The sequence below is a fragment of the Pempheris klunzingeri genome, chromosome 21 (genome assembly GCF_042242105.1).
Source record: "Pempheris klunzingeri isolate RE-2024b chromosome 21, fPemKlu1.hap1, whole genome shotgun sequence".
Taxonomy (NCBI): Eukaryota; Metazoa; Chordata; class Actinopteri; order Acropomatiformes; family Pempheridae; genus Pempheris; species Pempheris klunzingeri.
In genome coordinates this window covers 12,228,575-12,244,317 of record NC_092032.1, presented here as the reverse complement: position 1 = coordinate 12,244,317, position 15,743 = coordinate 12,228,575, and the positions used below count along the sequence as shown (strand labels likewise).

Below are 15,743 nucleotides of genomic sequence, written 5' to 3'. Positions count from 1 at the left end.
ATCCCTGCGAGCTGACCCGGGCTCTGACCTCCCGGAAAAAAGGCTACAAGCAAACATTTGTATTGAGGTAAATAGAATCAGCAAGAGCTTATCACCCTCTGAATTAACATAAATAAAACAAGTATCAGATAAGATGGCCAGAGGTTTCATTAGTTCGATGATAAATACATGTCTGGGGAACAATTCAAACATGTCATTAGTTTTTGTACACAACTCTCTTTCTCTCTGGTGGCTGTTCATCAAGTGGGCTACGAGTTCACTGTCAGTGAGCAAAACAGCAGTGCATACAAGCCGGCACAGCAGGCATCACAGCAAAAGTGCAGTAAAGGTCCGGAGTGACACCTACCTGACATGGTTGTCGCAGAACTTGGTGTTCTGTGGCCGGTTGAGCAGCACAGTCCGCGCCGTGGCATCTACGGGATCCGCCTGGGAAGTGGTCCCGGACATCTCATCATCTGCCTTGCGGTAACCGGCGGACGAGCAAGCGGGTCCTGCACCGTTGGATTGATGGGAGAGAGGCGAGGCTGAGTGAGTGTGAGACAGTGAGACGGAGATAGAGAGAGACAGACAGCGAGAGAGAGAGAGAGAGACGGAGAGACAGTGACATAGACGGGAGACGTGGTTTACAGTTCAAAAGCGAAGGCGACCAATCAGTCCAGGAGGCTACTGTATGCTGAAGCCGGCGGAGTCGATTCAATGACGTTTCCCGTTAGAAATAGTCCCCCTTGTCTTTCAGTATTATTATGCAGGTACCGTCAATGCACACACGCGCGTTTAGCGACGCCCACGGGACCCCCCGCGTATAATGGATGTGCTGAGTGATGCACAATGGCGAACAAACACACCGGGTTTGCCTGTTTTATCAGCGCGTCAACTTGTCCACATGTATCACAGAGACCCGGCGCACGGCGAGGCTGTCGTTAAGCTACAGGCACAAATTGTCTTTTTAAAAAAAAGTGACAGAAGAGGATGCAACACGCTTGTTCTGCAGACTCCCCGCCTGGCTTTGTCATCTCCAACCATTTTAAAGCGTCGTGATCTCCGCTCATTCACCCCCGCACGAGCCACGGGAAGCGGGACATTTTTCATCCACGAGCGCGCTTAATAACGGGGTAGTCAGTGTGTGGTTCTGCAGGGGCACTGAGGAGAAGTGAGGGCAATGCAAACACGTCTGGACGCCACAGTTTACGCAGCTGGAGGGCTACAACAACGGCGAACCTGGGCGAGGACGGATGCAGCAGCACGCCCGCGCCTCCTCTCTCCTCCTTCGTCCTCGCTGAAGAGGAAGTTCCCGGCCCCGGTGAAAGAAACTGGCCCGCCAAGCTCCGCCGCCGTGTCATCTGGCCACCTGCCGCCCCGGGAAGCCTTTATCGGGCGCGATTTGGATGATCCCCCCCCCCCTCCGATGTGATGCGGAGCGGTTCACTGCTGCCAGTCCAGACAACAAGAGGAAGCCATATGGAGCTCCTTCAGTGCTGCGGAGGGGCAAAGCCGGGGCTCCGCTTTTAAAGGGCCAGAAGCCTGATATCGCCTTCAGGTCTTGTGGACAGACACAGATGGGTCAAATGACAACCCTGAGGCAGCAGCCATCCATCAGGAGATCACCTCATGTCGCTTCCCCTTCCACTGTGCAACAGTAGGCTTCACCCACTACAGGTTTCTGCTCTACACATCTTTCCCCATGGTTTGCATAGATATAGACAGTTCATGTGCCATGCTGCATATTCTGTTATGCTAAATAGAATATCTAGCATGCATTTATTTGGTAGCCACTCCAAAAATACAACTCCCACAAGCCCTTAAAGTTTGCATGTAACGCTCAATTGTTGAAATACAGTGAGCTCAGATGCATCATTAAACATTCATGGATTAGTCCTACAATATTATTACAAGCACTACTCCTAAAAATGTGCTATGGGATTATTGTAATTCTTATTTATTTCTTTAGTTTTCTGGCATATGTGCCTTGAGTTCATCTGTCTGTGTGCGAGGCTGTAAGTGAAAAACAACAGGCTAATTGCATTAATAATTTAGAAAAGAATAAGCACTGCCAGGGTTTAGCAGATTGAATTTCCACAGTCCTGTAACAGAGGGGTCATTCTCTCCCCTCATCAATAACCAGAATTAGGTTAATATCATTATATTCCACTCGAGCTTTTTGCGGTGGAGTAGGCGAGGAATTGTAAAGGGATCCAGGTATAAGCCAGTCAGGCTTATCTACGGGATGTGCTAGCATGACTACTGACAGATCTGACTTTTTCATTTAAAGAGACATTAATGTCTTCTCTTCTCTTTCTTTTGAGTGTAACTGAGGGTTATTTGAATGGGAGGAATTGTTTTTTTTGCATTTATTAGAGGTAGATTTTCCCTTTTAAGAACCTACACACTGTTCAGGAGTCCAATCTTGGTATAGAGCTGTTACACACCAGCCCACAAAGTGTCTGCACAGGGCAGACAGCAGGGGTCAAAGTCTATCCAAGTGAAATGATAATAAGCAGCCTATCTGTCATTTCTATATCTCCACCAGGCTATTACCTCTGGACCTAACAGGGCCTCAGTCTAAATCACAGCTCAGCACTTCACACCACAAATGGGGCTGGTATCACTCAAGATAATGAGTGATTGTAAGAAAGAAAATTATTTAGGACACAGGGTTAAAGGTAGTGCAATCTTTTTCTCCTCTGTCACAAAGCAATTCTGTCTCCTTTTTATAATTCTCTCTCTTTGTCATGAATGATCTACGTTTTCTATACCCTGTTACTTATTTCTGTTCTTGTAAAACCCCCCTAACCTCCACTTTTTAACCCATCTAGACTCTACCTTTCCAAGCAGATCAATAACGGCTTTCTCAGCAGCCTACTTCGGCTCTGATTAATTTCTGAAGAGATCAATGCCTCTGTTACTCATCTCTGATGGCATAGAGGCACCGTCACCTCCATAACTCATTACTGATGTGCCTGCGATGAGTCAGCAGCAAACCCCAGCAGAGCACATCCAGGTCAGTTACACATTAAGCACCCAGGCTAGCCGGAGCGGTACCGTAGCCCTGATAACCTGCGGCCAGAACAGGTAAGACTAGACTGATCCGACCTCAACAAACACTCTGATGGCAAGATACTGCCAGCTAACTCTTTGGTTGGTGAGGCTTCAACAGGACGTGTCCTCATTCTTCAAACTATCCTATGCATTAATCAGCCAAACTTCCATTCATCATGTAGTGAAGGTTAATAGCTATACTACACAATGGGCAGATAAAATGACCTGCTCCAGTCAGCAGAACCAGGCAGACCAGTCTGAAAACAATCCATCATATATGTTATTTGAGGAGGATGTCACTCACCACAAGTGTCATAATATCTTAATATGGAGTATTAACTTTGTGTTTTGGGCTGACCCTAGCTGCCCTGGCTTGGGGACAAATGTTCACAGTTAAAAAGCAGGCTAAGCTACTGAATAATGGATAGTGACAGGCTGCATAATTCATCTACATTTTCCAGTATGGCAGAGCATATTTCACCAGACGCTCTGCCTTTGGTGTCGTGCCCGAGCTTTCACTCATGAAACAACTCGCATGTCAGCCACCGTCATGGCGTCTCCCCGAGCGGTTCTGTCAATTAGCACAACTGCCAGCATTGTGTTTTAAATGGCACAAACATAGCTCTTGAGATGCTTGTGTGTTTAATTCAATCATGTCTAATGGAGAGGCGTTCTCTTTTACACAAATCTTCCAAACACCCAGTCCAGAGACGAAATGAGCCAGACAGGAAATAGCTACTAATCATAACAGCAGTTATAGTAGAATAGCTACAATTATCCCCAGCTGTCAAAGCGCTCCCACCCCCACAAGCCACACGGAAGATGGATACTCTGGCTGTTTCCACATTTTTATTATCTGAAAAACTGTCAAAACATTTTAGATGCGATTGCACTTGCACAACTGAATGTGCATGTGCATCTCTCCTAGTTCCATGGCTGCAAACTTTTTGAAATCATTGCACCGTAACATCAAGGTCTCAGGTTTTAATCCTAATAGTCACATGCCCTGTCAAAGACATCTAGAGCTAATCACAGAACCACAACCACCTCAATTATTTCAATAACTTCAACTACATAAAAAAAATATAAAGCCTGTCTAGCCCACAACCCTGCTGTGTGGTCAGGAAAGCATTACCAACAGAGCGTCTTCTGCTTTGGTGACCCCTGCGTCCCATGGCTGTCCTGGTCTCCTAGGCTACCCACAGGTCCTATTTGCAGGTCCTGGTTGACCTAGTCTCAATCGCTCCCAGTGGGTCCATTTACTACTGTAACGGAGTAGGAAGTAAAGGCAAGAAAGCTTCTTACGGGCCAAGTGAGCGAGCACGATAATCCCCTCTGTGTCTGCTCTGCAACTTCACCTGCTGCTAATCCAAAACCTCATAATCCTACAGGTGCAACACGCACGCAAACACACACTGTACTATTGTATGCATATGCACGCGTACATACACACACACATTGACACTGCATTATGGACACACTCATACACACGACACGGGTGAACATACATCTTTGGATGCCAGAAAACATGCAAGGCCCCAACATGCAGCTACTCCCCTGTTCCCTATCTAAATTCAGCTCACAGTCACGTATGTGTCATATACATAGACTGTATTAAAGCCACCGTGATGTCACACATTGTTTTATGGACTGAAGCCTCGAGTTTAGTATTTTGGCCGTCACCGCCTGAAGTGATGCTTGATTCTTGTCTCCATTCCTCAAAGACCCATCTCTGATTGGTTAGGTTTAGGTATGACTCGCATCTGATTGGTTAGTCACAATGTAGCTCCACCCTAAAGCAAACCCTGCTTAAGGGTGTATTTTACTCTAAATGGCACCATAATTTATGAAATGATGTATTGAAGAAGACTTGAAACTCATGATTGAGACCATAAACTCATTAGGAAAATATTTACTGAGGTATAAATCAAGTGAGAAGTAGGATAATTTTTTCATAAACTTCTATATAATAGGACTATAATAGGAGCCCGTTCAAGCCACTTCTGAATTGGGCTTGCTTTTCAGAGCCAGAGGCGTTGTCTACTTCTTTTATACAGTCTATGGTAACACATCCACACAGCAGTGTTCATGTACATGCTCTGTTCAGGCATGCCATGTCCATACATGCATGTATTGTGTTCTACAGCATGCGCGCGTGTGTGTGTGTGTGTCATATTGAAAGCTTTGCTTGAAGATCCCAGTGCAGATCAGTCTGTCTTCGTCAGAATGGCCCAACATGAGAGGTCACCCCACTATCTTCAAGCACATGCAGTGAGAGGGTTAATTCCTGTTCAGCAGTCATCACTCCAGGCCCCAAGGAGCTACAGATTGTTCAGGCTCCACAGCGGTAATATCATGTCTTAACCTTTGCAGACAAGAACTAGAGACACTCTAGTCAGTGACTTGACAATGTAGCTCTTGAGGGCCGGGGGTTGGGACACACCTGCTCCTAGCTGTTTGCGCATGGTCACATGCACCTTGGGACTCCAGACACAAATGGGGCGTCATCCAGTCTAATTCGAGCAAACTCACTTTTGTCAAACCTGTCTGTGAGGCAGGCACGCATGGTAGCGCCGGCGCCTTGGCCTGGGTCCTGCAGTTCAGGAGACTCCTGCCTAATGGTGGTCAACACTAACTGCTCTGTGGGCGCCAGAGAGGTCGTGGCGGGAGAAAACAACACACACAAGACAACAAGTCAATATACACATACCGCACACAACACATCTATGTGTCAATAACTGAACTCTAAATGTGTTTGCATATGCTTGTCACTGAAAGCATTGATATTCATGCCTGCATATGAATGATGTGGGCCTGCTGGGTTGCACACAGAAAAGGACTTGGTCAAAATCTTGCAGCTTGCCCAGGAGTGCCCCCCTGTGTCCATCTTATGTAAATACCTCATTGTTGCAATTTATCAGGCCTCTATCTCCCTGATGGCATCTTCAGTAGCTTGGCAGCCATGACAACCACTCATTATCTTCCCAAAACACATGTAATGACAGTTGGCTTAGCTGCATGACGCACATAAACACAACAACACTGGGACAAGATGCCCCCTTACATTTAAATACAAATCCTGTAGGACATCTTCATTATAGTTTGTTTAGCTTTATAATAATGCTAAATATGTTTATTCTGCAGTATAATGCAATGCTTTCTGGACCAATGTGAGAAGCACTTTATGTGTTTGTGAGTACTCGTGTGCAAAATGTGTTATCAGAAAATTATAGAGTTTATAAAATCCACTATTCATTGTCTTCTTAAATAAAAACAACTAAAATGAAAACTGTGCATGTGAATGTGTTTAAGAGGGTGTGAGTAAATGTGACAGATTGGCAGCAGCAGACGTCACCACCAGGGATGTAGCAGCTCGCTAATTGGAGCAAAGAATCAAGAGGTCAAGCTCCAAGAGATTACAGTAAAGGCAGCATGGAGGATCCAGGAAGGAACACATGTACATATCGACTGACAATCACACTGGAGTACCCCTCATGATTTAAATACAGCACTGGTGAACACTCTTATACAACTGCTAGAGCCCATGAAAAAAAGTCTCCACTAAAGTTACTGAAAGTGCCACATTAGTTGCTCTAACACAAGAGGAAAACTAGTGAATATCATAATTGAAGCTCTGCCACATGACTAGGCCAATATCACACAAACATTCTGATATTTTACTCTGCTATTTCTTCAACAACAAATAAATATTTGGGAAAGACAGCGTGGCCCAGTTGGCGCTCATCTCTGCTCACAATTTGCCCTGCTTTCTATTTCTGGAAGCTGCGCGAGGCATGCAGCCACACACATATATACACACAGACACACACAACAGCACAGCAGTCCAACAATATGTCCCAGTCACTATTAAAAGCCACTGGATGAGCCAAACACATGCTCCTCTCTTCCAGGACAATCCAGCCCGCTGTCAGTTTGTCATGTGTGAAATCATCTGATGCAGCTTTGTGTTTAAACACCCCCTCCTCTCTCAAGTCAAATGTTATACAGCCCCAAATCACAAATCCTACCTTAAGGAGAACATGAGGCATTTTCTCCCAAAATGTTTATCATGGGGGGGTATATGTATTTAAATGAGTTAATACAGCATTGAGCAGACACAGGCCCTGTGTACAACAGCCTGAACCATCCCTTTGAAACACATGTGAGTGTAAAATGCTGTGATGTGAACACAGGCTCTGGATGTGGATGGCCTTAAAGTGAGAATAAGGAGCGCTCTTCAGACAGTCACGTGGTTTTTAAGTCGGCGAGGTAATTGGCTGTTCTTGGACGGATCTATAGGAACTTGGATTGGATGCTTGAAATGCAACATAACTTGTATTACTTACTAATATTTAGATATGGAATAAGGTACAAGCATATCAATGAGGAAGCACATTCAGGCGAGTCAACCCATATGAAAATATCCCATTTGAGGAGTAGATACAAGAGACTTGCAACACAATTATATAATAGCATTATGATGCCATGGGAAATACAGTACATTCCATAAATAGAGATAAGGTCACACAACAGACTCACATCCATCCTATCGAGAATAAATACGTTGCATGTTATCTTTTCGTGATGTTAAGGCACAGACCTCTACGCTTATCTGTATAAAAATACCAGCTTGTGCAGGGCAGACGGTGCTACCTGAAGCTGGCACCTGCAGTCTGCTTGCCCTTGCATCCTCAAGCGGTGCCAGAAAATTAGCGAGGCTGGAGGATAAATACCGGTACAGCAAGTCACCCCACACGCCTGCCGCAGTCCCTCACAACCACCGATCCCCGTTATTATGCCGAGCACATAACAAATACGCACGATTATACGCAGGCCGCTGTATCCTCTATACTTACAGGCCTACCGACACCGAGAGAAGCACGATTTCAGACTGACAGGTCAAGAATCAAGCGGCAGGCGTAATCCCGATCGAGAACACATTAATCAATGTGGGGTTTTTTTAAGCTTACCTCCCTCACTGTGAATCTTCTTGGCTCTCCGGTTGAAATACATCTTGCTGGTGGTGAACGAGTGTCGGTGTGGCTGGGACGTGGAGGCCGGAGCGGTGGCATGCTCATGGCTCACCGACCGAGCGGGGGAATGCTGCTCCGGGCCCGGGCTGCGGCCGCTGCTGCTGCTGTTGCTGCTCAGGGATCATAATTTCTCTGCTGGACCGCGGAGGTAATGTTGTAGAGGGACGCTTCAGCCAGCGTCAAGTCAGACCTACATTAAGAGAAAGCAACTTCCGGTTAATACTTTCATAATAAAGCACGCTAGAAAGTATTTCTCCATGGGGTATGTTGAGCTTCAGTGTAATTCATTAAAATTTCTAGCTGCCGAAATAACATTTTGCAGTTTAATAATTTGATGGTACAGTTGTAGATATTTTATATTTTATAAACCAAATAATGAATTGATGATGCAGATAAATGCTAGTTGCAGTCCTGCACTGAGCAAGCAATTTAAGATTCCAAGATAAATATCTGTAAACCTTTATTTTGAAAGGCAACTATCAAACTTCCGTTTCTGACCATCTGACGGATTTAATACATCCATGCTCGTGCCCGTTTAGCGGAGCACCAGGAGCGCGCATCGTATGATGAAATGCGATCTGGGCGCAAAAATTAAGATTCAACTACAATAACTACAATATTTAGGAAACGTATCTTAATATATATTTATATATTTGGCTTTATTTAAGAGTGAGTGGACGAGTCAAAATTAAGACTGCTTTAAAAATAGCTGTTAAGATTTCTGTATTTCCGCTTTTAAAGATAGGATATAACTTACCACACCTGCTAATCATTCAAAACAGTAAATTTAAAAACGGGAGTGTAAAAGGTATCATTAATAGAGTCGTTTGTCATAAAATTGACTCCATAAGTTACACAGCTTTATCTATATAAAGCCTGTGTGTATTGAATTATGGGTGCATTTTATTTATAGAAATTGTCATTTTGTGACAAGAAAAAAAAATTTAAAGTTAGCAGCAGTTGACCTAAAGTAAGAGAATCTATTAAATGTTTAATGACCAAAATTTCATTAATACACTGAGATAGCTGTTGGCTAACTCACAGCTATCTTAGCTGTTGGCTAACTCACCCCAACGGCCACACAGGTTTTACGACATAAAGCCACCGAAACGTTCACAGAAACTTTTAAAATTACTTCTACAGTATAATCCTCTTCTCCTATGTACATTCGCGTGATTGTTTTGCTCAAAACACATATTTTGGCCACATTACAGATGCTAAGTAGGAGCTAGCTGTTAGCTGTTGACGTTGGTCGCTGAATGGCGCATGCGCAGACTCTAACAGTAAGTAGCCATATAAAGACCAGATTTCCAGGCATAACAAAGCGGCTTTTTATTCCATTGTTAAGGAGCAGAGAAGAAAACCCATGTCTTCATTTTATTACATAGTAACATATTTATCTTAACTGTTTCATTTACTCTCATCACATTATAACATAATACATATTCATATGTCAAAAGTTGATTTCCATCTTATTAAATAGGAACAGAATAAATATTCACTTCTGAGCTGAGTGGCCACAACACTGTCCAAGTCTCCGAGATGGACATAAGCCAAAGAGAAGCTTTCTGAGAACCAGGTTTACCGGGAGACTGGACCTTTCCTTCAGCACCCACACACACTCACATGCATACACAGAATTAAACCACACACACACACACACACACTTACCCCACTCTCACAAGTTCTTACATACTATACTGCATCACTCCTGCAGTTTTGTTAGTGACATGTTAACTGCAGATATGTTGTAGCTCCTGTGTACTGTTGTTGGCGTACAAAGTGACCCTGGAGGCAACACAGTGACTAGGTGGTCCAGCTAAATAATCCACCTATGCTACACTAGAAATGCCAATATCTGTGCATGTAATGTAGAAACAAACCATGAAGAGCGTACAGGAATATCATACTACTAACACTGTCTCATTCAGGTGTCACACTGGTACTGGAACTGAAATAGACTGCTACTATTGCACTGTGACGGACCCACTTCGAATGAGATGTGTTGTTAACAGATTCTCATGAGCAGAAAATGTAGTTTTGGAGCCAGACCTGTAGTGGATGCTCCAAACATCAACAATTTTCCAGCACCTGTCTCATTAAGCAGGATTTAAGAGTTAGCTGGACAACTGTATAACCTCCAGAAAAAAAATTACTTTTCATTTTTCAATCCTGTGTTCCAGGTTTTTGCAAATTCATGACACGACCTGTGTCAAGGGTGGTTGTCGGGTATGAATCCCAAACGGCAACAGGAACCAAGAGGAAACATTGATTTCAGGGTAAACAAGACTTTGTTTTTAAGTGGAGATGATAATCAGGCATTACAATGTAAACGACAATGAACAGCAAAACAAACAATACTGTCTTTTCTCTCCATATTGCACAAATCATACTAAATTACAACCTTGAATTCCTGATTATCACAAGCTTTCTGCATTTCATTTGAGTTGTGCTGCCCATGCGGGTAATGTTAATAACTTCAAGGTGGCTAATTTTAGTGGATGACTTTTATGGATGAATTCTGTATTGCAATTAATTGGAACACATGTGATGAGAGGGCTAAACATATACTACGTACGTACAGATTAAAACTTATTTCAAAATTAAATACATAGCTCATACATACTCCCGCCAAGAATTATACATTTCTTAACCAACTGTAAAGGGACACTTTAAAATAGATGTTGAAGCTTTAAAATGGTGAACGTAAAAAAAAAAAAAAAAAATGGAAGGTTTCCTGCTTCCTTTCTAAACAGATGGCAATTGAGGAGCGTCCTGCTTCAAAACCCTTAAATATGAGCAGTGGTGAGTTATTTACAGCTTACATGGAATAAATCAACTCTGGAAGTGACTTGTGTAGTCCAGTTGTGACAGAGACGTCACATGTATCCGACATTAAGGAGTTAAAGTGAGACTAGTCAGCAGCGGCTACAGGAGCTTCTTAGGCATTAATGCCATCCATTGACATGGGCCTCTGAAGCTTTGTGACAGACACCAGTGAAACAGGTCACAGGAGGAAGAAAATCAAACAATAAATTGCTGAAAACAAAGAGTCTAAAAAAATAAAGTTTTGTTAATTCTCTGCATTTATAGTTTCTTTTTTTTCTCCGCACTTTTGGTTCAACCTTCTTCAACTTCAACACAATGGATATTTTCAAAGAAATTAAACCATGAAAGCGCTATGTACATGCAAAGCCCACTTGGGTCTGCTCAGTTCAGCCAGCCAGGAACTTGATAGTTGCGTTTGTCAGCAAATAGGTCAGTCATGGTGCACTGCGAGTATGGGCTGCCTGCAGATGGGGCAGGTGTTGTTTTCAGAGAGCCAGCGGTCGATGCAGTGGATGTGGAATTCATGGGAGCAGGGCAGGCGGCGTAGCTTGTTGCCCTGGGCATAGTCGTTGATGCAGACACTGCATGCACGACCCATCTCCGCCTCAAGGCTGACCTGACCATAGGTACGCGTGGATAGATTGTCAATCTGCTCTTTGGTCAGGCCCCTGGGGTGTTCGTCATCCTCCTCATCATTGAGCAAGAAGAAGTGTGCCAGCCGCAGGATGGGTAGAGTACCATTTTCTACCAGGTTGTTGGTGTCTCTGCTGGTGGCCCGTCCCTCTGTGGTGCTCACTACTGCTCCGCCGAGCCTGGCATGTCCGCCCTGGTCCTCCTCACTTCCCACCAGCCCCACCCTCTCCTGGTCTACCCCACCTGTACCAATCTGGCCAGCTGCACTCTCATTTGTGTGTAGACGGCTGGCTGGAATGGTGTTACTATTTGTAATACTCGCATCAGTGTGGCTAGGAGCAACAGTTTCAGAATCAGCCTCTGTCTCCATTAGGGAGCTCAGTTCCCCAAATCCGGTCATGATCTGCCGCAAGATGGAACGCAGGGCGGTAGAGTTGGGCTCCCCCAGGCCTGTCTCGCTGATGCGTCTCAGCGGAATCCGGATAGTGCTCACATAGGTGCGGATCCCAGCTCTCTCAGAGCGGGATATGGTGCGTCTAAATCCACCACTGTCACTTTCAAATGTGACAGTGTTCTCAGCAACGCGGGCACGAGACCGCGTTCTGCTGGCGATGCTGTCCCGATCACGGTTTTCACCAGGTCGAATCCTTCTCACCTGCAGGTCCAACATGATGGTTGGGTGCCGTCGCACCGCTGAACTTCCCGCTCCTATTACATGCGATTCACTCTCGCGCTCTCCCGTCTCTGCGGCTGGCTCTGTTAGAGCTGCAGGTTCAGCCACAGCCTCCCCGGTTTCCATGGAAACAGAGCTTGTGCCAGTGCCTGGCTCAACAGTGTGGATACTAGAGACACTACTGACCCCGCTGCTCGATGGTGGAGCTGTACTGGCAACAGGTATTCTGTGCAAGGGGGATCTGCTTCGCCTCGATAAACGGGATGAAACCCCACTGCCTGCTGCAGCCCTACGTGCACGGCCACGTGATCGAGTCCTACTGCCACGAGATTCGTGTCCCACTGCTGGGGCCTGAGACCCAGACTGGGGTGACACACGGGGACAGTCTATAGAAGCAGACAGATTATCACTGCCCTGCTCTACCTCTGCATTCAGGGCTTGATGTTGCAAAGGTGGAGTTTGATCAAGAGGAAGGTTGGGAACAGTGGGAGGTGGTGCTAAAGAGTGCAAAGTGGCACTTCTCCTCTGAGCAGCAGCTGGGGCGGCCACTGGTGCAGGAAGTGCAGGGGGGCTCATAGAAAGAGTGGTAGTGCTGCTGCGCGTGCGTCGTGTTTGCATCCTCCTACTGAGGGCCGGGCGGGGGGTGGGGTACGGGGCTGGCCTTGGCGTGGTTGAAGGGCGGAGGTTGGAGAAAGACGAAGCAGTGCGTATTGAGGGTGAAGTTGTGTTTGGGGCAGTCACTGGCAGATCTGCAGTGTCCGCAGTGTCGTTATGCTCCCCCGGCTCTGGCTGATCATGGTTGATGTTAATCTCCAGGCTAAAACGGAATTCTCCACTGTTAGGGTTGGTCCGACTTACTGCGCGCCAAGTCTGGTTGCCACTCTGCCCGCTGCGAGTAGCATTACCAGTGCGTCTGAAAGTGTTCAGCCACTCCAGTAATGAGTCACCGTTAGAAGTTTCGGCTCCGGCCTCTGCACTCCCTGTGAAAAACAAACACAGGTAAAGGTCTAAGATAGCGTGTATTCATCCCAAAATCTATTTTCTTGTAGAGGAAAACCCTAATGAAGCCAGTCTGATTCATACATGACTCAAAACAGCACTGTCACTGTATCTACTGCCAGGCTAATGCCAAACTAAAAGAAAAGATTCATGGATATTTGTCCTAAAATGTTTCAGGAGCACTCAGCTTTTATCAGTAACTGCTATGTAATAATACATTTCACAAAATTTTGATGAAAGCTGGCTTCTGTTTTACATTTCTCAGAGTGGCAGTGGCAGTCCTATAGCATTGTTTTGTATTATTACACAATGTTTCTGGCTTTTTTGTTCATCTATAGTGACTTAAACCATAAGGTGTCATCACTAGTAAAAGCCAGATTTGGATAGATCAGATCGAGACAAGCCCCCCCTCCTCCCTACCTGCCCCTCGTCTCCCTCCAGCCCCTCTCTCTTCTCCCTCACCGCTACTGCCTTGCTGTTCTCCAGAATCAGCAGTCTGTGAGTGCTGCTCAGTACGGGGCTGGGACGACATGCGCTCTTTTGCTCCATCAAGACGCTGCCGGAGTTCCTCAGCAGTCACCTCCCCTGTGAAACATAAACAGCAGCAGTGGGTCAAGAAGAACTATGTCAGCCATACACTGAGAGCAGATTATCAATATCATACATTGTGACATAATGCATGCTTCATATGCTTAGAATATCTGTGAAGTAAAGCTTCACACTGGAACAGTGAACAGAACATAGCAAGATGTTTCTCTCCTCACCAGGGGTGCCAAGCAGGTTGCTGTCTCTCATTAGGCGGTACTCTTCTTCACTCAATTCATTAATGAAGTGATAGTATGCCTCCTCCCTTCGAAGACGCTCTGCCTGCCTCCGCCGTTCGTCTCCCCCACCAGGAGGGTCCATCACCATGAAAAGTGCTAGCAGACAGATGAGTGAGGGTGTCAGTCAGGGAGTAAAATGTCACCTGAAGCTAAACACATTTAGCATTCAAAAATTAGGGCTGAAGCTGTACAGAGCCTCTGCACCTCCACTGTTCAAATGCACATATTTTTATGTCATTGCAATATGTTACTGAAGAACAAATCAATTTGGTATAGGTATTTAGTTCTCTTTAGGAAAGACACAGAATAAACGTTTTGCTCAGCTACATATGAACCACTTCCTGGGTTGTAATAGAAACTACAGCAAAAATGCAAAGTGAGTTAGACATGTTCGATTACCCTGGCGTTGTAGTGACTAATCTCTAGCCAAGGACGACAGTTAAGACAACGCCATCCATTTTCTATCCACCACTAAGAGACTGAGTAAGGCTACAGTAATCTTGCTAACGTTTAGCCCGGAGGCTAGCGCTGCACATTAATCTAATTTAACGTGGATAAACGCTCAGTGCATTCACCGTTACACAGTGAATAACTGAATACCCAACAGACATATTAATAACAACGTAGTCTTTATGTGAGCTAATATTAGCCAAGTTACACAGTAGCTACGGAAGGCCATGTTCAAGGCAGGGGAATAAAGCAACAAAACTGGCGTTGTCATCCTGGTTAGCCACCAATCACCGGCCTAGCCTTAATGACGGACACGCCAACCGTCCAATCACTGCTCTACAAAGGCGGGACACGATAAACTACACGGAGGTCTCCTCCATGTAAACGCAGGGCAAAGAAGGAAAGACAAAGAATCTCGTTAGTTTTGTGACAGAATCAATTAATCGAGATGTTAATGCCTGGCATTGATTAGCCGCATTACTGCCCAAACACAGCACTCAGTTTTGTGGACCATTCAACGACGCGAAGTGTCATTTTGAATGCGCAACGCTTTGGTTGCTAACCGAGCATTAGCAAATTAGCACATCTACCGTCCGTCGACACTACTGTTAGCTGGCTCGCCAGCGAGCTGTGAGGCTGAATAACTCTTCAGATATAAATGTAACAAACAGTTTTATGAAGCAGTTAAGGTAAACAGAACGTAATACTTAACCCCGGCATGGTATTATAAGAGATGACAATGACATTAAAGGGAATTTAGTACCTGACAAAGCAGCGGTAATATGGACGGTTTGCTTTGCTCTCCCTTCTTTCTCAAACCAAGATGGGACCAGTGGTGCTACATTACACCGTCCGTCAAAAACAACGTCCCTGAACACATTAGTTCCTAGGTAACACAACGTCTGCAAAGACAAAGCTCGTAGTTTGTTGTCCAAAAATGGACACAGTCAGTGTCGGCTGTGCACATCAACAAAATAACTCCAGTAACTCTTCAGTTTGGTGAAATAATACTTTGACTCCAGACATTTCAAAGACAAATAGTGCAGTTTTACTTACTGCAGTTATATGTACATACATATGATGCTGCATTATAGAGAAAGGTATACCATCTATAATATCTATACGTGAGGTCGTAAATATCAGTTTTATTTTGCAGTTTTATTTAACATTCTGCATACATTTATGGTATTGCTAGTTTTCTACAAGAAAAGGATTCAAGTTCTTTATGATCTGAAGAGAATCAAGAGTAATCTAAAAAGCATTTGA

The 15,743-nt window shown here is 44.9% G+C and overlaps 2 protein-coding genes across 7 annotated transcripts in view; both read right to left on the bottom strand.

Annotated features, from left to right (window-relative positions):
• The window catches only part of atp8a2 (ATPase phospholipid transporting 8A2), a 48,145-nt gene extending 39,952 nt beyond the window's left edge, over positions 1 to 8,193 (bottom strand). For 4 of the 5 annotated variants that reach the window (XR_011585862.1, XM_070852592.1, XM_070852595.1 and 1 more), the window contains exons 1-2: positions 8,007 to 8,193; positions 347 to 524 (exon numbers count right to left, since the gene is read on the bottom strand). Coding sequence is in view for 4 of the 5 variants with exons in the window: in XM_070852592.1 (XP_070708693.1) it covers positions 347 to 524; positions 8,007 to 8,049 (221 nt within the window). In the remaining variant the exon portion in view is untranslated. The remainder of the gene's footprint in view (positions 1 to 346; positions 525 to 8,006) is intronic. The other variant, XM_070852593.1, reaches the window with a different exon arrangement.
• Positions 8,194 to 9,385: 1,192 nt separating this feature from the next.
• rnf6 (ring finger protein (C3H2C3 type) 6) lies at positions 9,386 to 15,294 on the bottom strand. 2 transcript variants are annotated; one of them, XM_070853086.1, is made up of 4 exons: positions 15,241 to 15,294; positions 13,968 to 14,123; positions 13,624 to 13,788; positions 9,386 to 13,184 (listed from the first exon to the last, which is right to left on the bottom strand). In XM_070853086.1, the coding sequence occupies exons 2-4, from the start codon at positions 14,113 to 14,115 to the stop codon at positions 11,329 to 11,331; spliced, it is 2,169 nt and encodes a 722-aa protein (XP_070709187.1). In that variant the 5' UTR covers positions 14,116 to 14,123; positions 15,241 to 15,294; the 3' UTR covers positions 9,386 to 11,328. The 2 variants fall into 2 exon arrangements, with proteins under 2 accessions (XP_070709187.1, XP_070709188.1); XM_070853087.1 differs by having other exon boundaries at positions 13,666 to 13,788.
• Positions 15,295 to 15,743: the final 449 nt, after the last annotated feature.